General features: G+C 51.2%; 1 protein-coding gene across 1 annotated transcript; it reads right to left on the bottom strand.

The window, feature by feature from the left end:
- Positions 1–2,217: 2,217 nt before the first annotated feature.
- Kprp (keratinocyte proline rich protein) lies at positions 2,218–4,083 on the bottom strand. The gene has a single exon (XM_076863568.1). It carries the CDS (start codon positions 4,081–4,083, stop codon positions 2,218–2,220), a length of 1,866 nt encoding a protein of 621 aa, XP_076719683.1.
- Positions 4,084–5,747: the final 1,664 nt, after the last annotated feature.

Genomic DNA, 5,747 nt, shown 5'->3' with positions numbered 1-5,747 from the left:
TCCTCAGGGAAGGGCCTGTCCTCCTCCGGGAACTCATCTCCCAGGACCATGTGCATACAGCACTCCTCCCACCTGCAGGAACAGGAGAAAGAGGCACCTCCGTCTCTGTCTCTCCTGTCCCTCCAACCCTGCCCCCAGCACTCTGACGTGACTGCCGTGCCTAAAGGAATTTCAGAGTAACTTGGAAATGCAGAGCCTCGCTCATACTCTTTTCTATCACCTCAGGGAAAAGAAAAAAAAAAAGAGCAGATAATTTAGCTCTGAAAGAAGAGGCATGTGTCCCCAGAAAGCTTCCAGGAGCTTCCATCTCTGTTGCCTCTGGTTCCCAAAATACAGCCCTAGGGCTGAGCAACCTGCCAAACTCGGGCCAGGCCCCAAGGCCTTCACTTCTAGCTTTGGCAGCAAGAGCCACCCTTCCCTGTTCCCCCAAAACAACAGGAACAGAGATGTGGAACAGAGATAGAAAACCCACAAGGCAACTCATTGTTAGAAAAGCTAACAATGATATCTGCCCCAAGATAGGCACAGAAATTTGGGGATACTCAAATTTGGATACAGTAAATCTAAGAAGAAAAGTAGTAAATTAAAATGGAAGTTTGTATTACCTAATAATCATTGATATGGCTGTTAGAAAATCCAGAAAAATCACAAAAATTGGCCAGGATGTGGGGAAATTAGGACTTGTGCACTGTTCCTAAGAGAGTAAAATGTTGCAGCCACACTAGAAAACTGTATGGTGGTTCCTCAAAAATGTAAAAATAAATGGGCTGGGGATATAACTCAGTAGTAGAGTGCTTGTCCCACATGCACAAGGCCACAGGTTCAATCCTCAGCGCCACAAAAAAAAAAAAAAAAAAAAAAAATTAAAAATAGAGTTACCATGTGATCCAGGAATTCTACTTCTGTATATCCACACACAAAAACTGAAAACTATAAACTCAAAGAGGTATTTTACACCCACATTTGTTGCAGCACTGTTAATTATAGCTTTAAAAGATGGAAGCAGTCCAAGTGTTTATCTATCCATCAATGAACAAATAAACAAAATGTGATATATACCACACTGGAATATTATACGCCCTTAAAAATATGACACACCCTATAATATAGAAGAATGAGGAGGACATTGTGCTAAATGAAATAAGCCAGTCTAAAGGACAAAACACTAATGATTCCATTTATATATGGCACCTAGAATAGTCAAATTTATTAAGACAGAAAGTAGAATGGTGTTTGGTAGGCACAGAGGGAAGTGGGGAATGAAAAGTTGATATTAAATTTAATGAGCACCGAGTTTTAGTTCTACAAGCTAAAAAGAGGTTTGTGGAAGAACAGTGGTGATGGGTGCACCAGGAGGGGACAGGATGTAATTCCACTGACCTGCACACCTAGAAATGGTGCGGATGATAAATGTTATGTCATATATATTTCATCGCAACTAAAAAACAGAAACTCATGGCAGCAAACACAAAAGGAATGAAAAGCAGGCATTACTCAGGACGCAGGAGAAGAGTAGGTCAAGATCTTTATTGCTAGGTGGCCTCCTCTGCTGTCCATCAGGATAGAATATGGCTTAAGCTGCTGACCCACAAGTCCTTGTGAGCAGCTGCCTGCCCCAAGAAAGGCACAGAAATTGGGGGATACTCTGACTCCTCGGATGGGAGTTCACAATCTAGCTGAGCCTATGAAGTGGACACACCGGAAAAGGGAATAACAATTCAAGAGCTATTGCGAAGCAGTTGTCAAGTGGGTGGTGTGGCCAGTGCAAGGGGTCCTAGGAAATTAGCACAGGTTCCTATTGGTGGGAAGAGGCAAGAATCTCCAAGGCAGAGGCACTGAAAGATGGGTAGGTTTTGGATGCTGGGTCATGGGGGAGAAATGATCCAAGCAGAGGGAGAGGGTGATCACAGGCTTGGTGGCATGGACACTTAGGGAATGTCCTAAGGAACATCCACGACGTGCGCTGGTGGCCTGGCTGGTCTGGCTAGGACTGAAGATGTGTAGGGACAGAGTCGACTTGCTGCTGGACAGACGTCTAAGACTGAGGTGTGGACCTGAGATCATAGGAAAAGGAGCAGGGACGTGCCCTTTGAATCAGGGAGCCTTTAGGTGTCTTTGGAGAGATGTGAACAAGAACACGCTGGAAATTGTTGCTGGGGGAAGAGGGAGAGGAAGGGCAGGGTTTCCCAGGCAGGAGACAGCAGCATCTCAGCCCCTTTAAAAATAGGCCCCCTTTGCTCCTGAAAAAGGCCCACCTTTGACACCAGCAAAGCCACTTCCCTGGTCTCCGCAGCCACCTGAGCCCTGTGGCTCTGGAAACACATCACCAGGTCCACAGCCGCCACCACTCTCTTGCCCCTGGCTGCAACTATATGGGCCGTAGCTGGGGCCTTCCGTGTCTAAACGGCACGGATTGGACTCACAACAGCCTAGGTCTTGTGGGTACGGGATCGGATTGGGGCTGGAGCAGGGGCTGGGACATCGAATAGGCTCCCCACACGGCTCAGGGCTTGAGCAGGGTGCTGGAAGGGGAATTGGCTCTGAGCGCTCACAGGGCTGTGGGCATGGGCGCGGCCCTGGATTCTCACACTGCACGGGGCGAGGCCTGGGAGCTGGACGTGGAGCTGGGCGTGGAGCTGGACACGGAGCCGGACGTGGTTCTGGACTCAAGCAGGGTTCTGAAAATCGCCGTGCTGGGGGACATGGGCGGGGCTCTGGAATTGGGCATGGTTCTGGGCGAGGCCGGGGACGTGGAGCAGGAAGTGGGCATGGTTGCCTAGACGGCTCTGGATATGGGTCAATGCGCTGCGGTGGGCAGGACCGTGGGAATGGACGTGGCTCTACACGTGGCCTCAGATCTGGGCAGGAAGCACCACCCGAGGGCTGTGGGGCACAGCTCTGAGAGCAGCCTCTGATGGGAGGGATCCGGACAGGACACCTCTGTGGTGGGACTTGCCTGGGGCAGCACGGGGAGGAGATCTCCACTCGGCACTTGGGCCCACATCTCTGCGAGCAGCTTGAAGGGCGGCCTCGGGGACAGTGGCTGTGGTAGATGGGTTCCGAGCGGCGGGGTGGGGTGCAGTAGTTGTAGGAACCTGAAGGGCACCGTGATGGCAGGCAGCTGCTGTAACGTCGTGGCGGGGAACAGCTGCGGTAGGAAGGCTGCAGCCGGCGCGGAGGGAGGCACCGGCCGGTGCTCTGCGACCTACGCTGCCCACTGAAGCTCCCGTAGGAACCCTGGGTCTGGCATTGGGGAGCGCAGCTGCTGTAGGAACCCTGGGACTGTCGCTGGGGGGCGCAGCTCCCGTAGAAACCCTGGGACTGACGCTGGGGGGCGCAGCTGCCGTAGGAACCCTGGGACTGACGCTGGGGGGCGCAGCTCCCGTAGGAACCCTGGGACTGGTACTGGGAGGCACAGCTGTTGTAGGAAGCCTGGGACTGACGCTGGGGGGCGCAGCTGCCATAGGAACCTTGATACTGGCCCTGGGTGGAGAAGCCTCCCTGAGCCTGGCCCACTGGTGTACATTCCACGTAGGTGTGCACAGGCTGGGGAGCTGGAGCCGGCACGTAGGTCTGCACTGGGTATTCCACATAACGAGTTTCCGTGTAACAAACTGGAGCACATTGTACGTAGCAGGTCTGAGCAGGGCATGGGACTTCATATTGCACGTAGGAAACCTCAGGCTGGCATGGAGCCTGGCACTGAACGCAGGAAATTTGAGTCTGGGAAGGAGCCTGGGACTTCACCTGCGTGGTCTTGGACTGGCATGGATCCTGGCACTTCACTTGCGTGGTTTTAGATTTACTTGGAGCCTGGCTCTTTACCTGGGTGGTCTTAGACTGGCCTGAAGCTTGGCTCTTCACCTGGGTGGTCTTGGACTGGCCTGGAGTCTGGGAAATTTGAACTGGACATAGTGTAGGACACTCCAAAATTTGCATCTCATAAGGGGCTTGGACCAGCACCTCGCTATTGGCATATGGGCCAAAGGAGGGCCCAAAGGAGGGGCCGAAGGAGGGGCCGAAGGAGGAACCCTTGACACAGCACTGGGGCAGGCAACACTGAATCTGCTGCTGGTCACACATGGTCCTAATGCAGGTGGGTGAGTGGGACCTAAGGGCAGAGAGAGAAACGTCAGGGGGTGAGAATTGGAAGGAGAGACCAGGACCTAAGAAAACATACCTTTCATATATCCCTGAACTTTTTTCCTCTCCCTTCAACCTGCACCCAAGAATCCTTACTGACTTAGTTGGACCCAGAATTAGTCACTATTGCTCATGACACCTGCCCTGGGTATGCCTAAAGGCCTGATTGTACATAGCCAGGTTAGAGAGGTCCAGGATCTTCCCCGGGAGGATGGGTATACCAGTGTCCAACACCAGAGGGCGCCGATGACTGGCGGATTCTCCACACTTCCTAAAGGGCTGTGCTGGGAACAGGCTTAGGAGGAAAGGAAATAAATGTCTTGCTCCCAGAGCTTCAATTTACTCACACGTGCATATTGGCAGCACACATGTATGTGCACACACTTTAAAATGAACTATGGAACATAGTACCGTCTACACTCACATGAATGTCAAAGCATCCATTGGAGAGTAATGGATCCAGTTACCGGTCAACTCGAACGCGGCATTGAATATTTATTTCTCTGTATTTGATCTTTTTAGATGAATTCAGTTAAATAGAGCCTCGTAAAAATGCAAAATCATTCACATTCAAAACGCTCCAGCCTTGGAAGGGCCTGGGATCAACCTGGTGACTTGTCTAGACAGGTTGCTGCTGTAAATCACGCAGCATTGACAACCTGCTGGCTTCAGGAATGCTTTGTTTATTTTTCTTTCCTTTTTTTTTTTTTTTTTTTCCTCCTCAGCCCCACTGATGAATTACTAAGACGGAGTAACTCAGGAAGTACAAGATTCTTAATCACAAGACATTGTTCAGTCCCACGTCAAGATCTACAGCCAGGGCCTTACAAACATAACCCAAGGCACGCAGGCGTCCACTCCAATACCACACTTAGCCTGGGAGAAAACACGGGTGGCTGACACTTCTCTGTGGGCAGGCACCCCACTGAGTACTACAGAAGAGGGGTGATTGGATAAAACCAGCTCAGACAACAAAACACCTCTCAATAAACTCCCAGGATGCTGCAGAAGCTCCCAAAGAACCAAGCCAGGCATTTTCCATTTGCAGAGACTAAGTACATCTACCCTCGGGGAGGGTGATCCTCCCTCACCCGACGCTGTTCACAAGATACAAATAACTAATTTATTAATTAGTTGTTAGTTTTCCAGAAAGAGCAGGTACTGAGGAGGAAATCAGTTACGTGAGGATGAAGCCAACATTATTAAAGACATATACATACACTGGCTTCACAGCCCTGTCTCTTCTCATGAACTCTAAAAATATTCTTATGTCTCCTAAAATGTGCCAGGCTGCTCCTCGGGCCAATTCCCCCCTCTTCCTCTGCTCCCAGCTTCTCCTTCACTGTGCCTGACTCCTGTGAATGTGTCCACCCATTGAACACCCCCCCCCAACCCCAAGACCCAGCTCCTGCACTCACCCTCCTCAGCAGACACGCGATCATTCAGGCTAAGGCATCTGGGCAGAGGACCGTCTTTATATAAAGGGCCCTGGGTCTGGCTCCGGATGAGACAGCCTGTTGGCATCTTCCTGGCTCATGGCCCAGGTTGGCATTCCAGCTGCTGGTGCCCTCCCCCGTATGCCTGTCCTCGCAATCACCTGGAGT

This window comes from Callospermophilus lateralis, chromosome 7 (genome assembly GCF_048772815.1).
Source record: "Callospermophilus lateralis isolate mCalLat2 chromosome 7, mCalLat2.hap1, whole genome shotgun sequence".
NCBI classification, from domain to species: Eukaryota; Metazoa; Chordata; class Mammalia; order Rodentia; family Sciuridae; genus Callospermophilus; species Callospermophilus lateralis.
The sequence above is the reverse complement of the archived record's forward strand: the minus strand, read 5'-3'. Positions and strand labels throughout refer to the sequence as shown.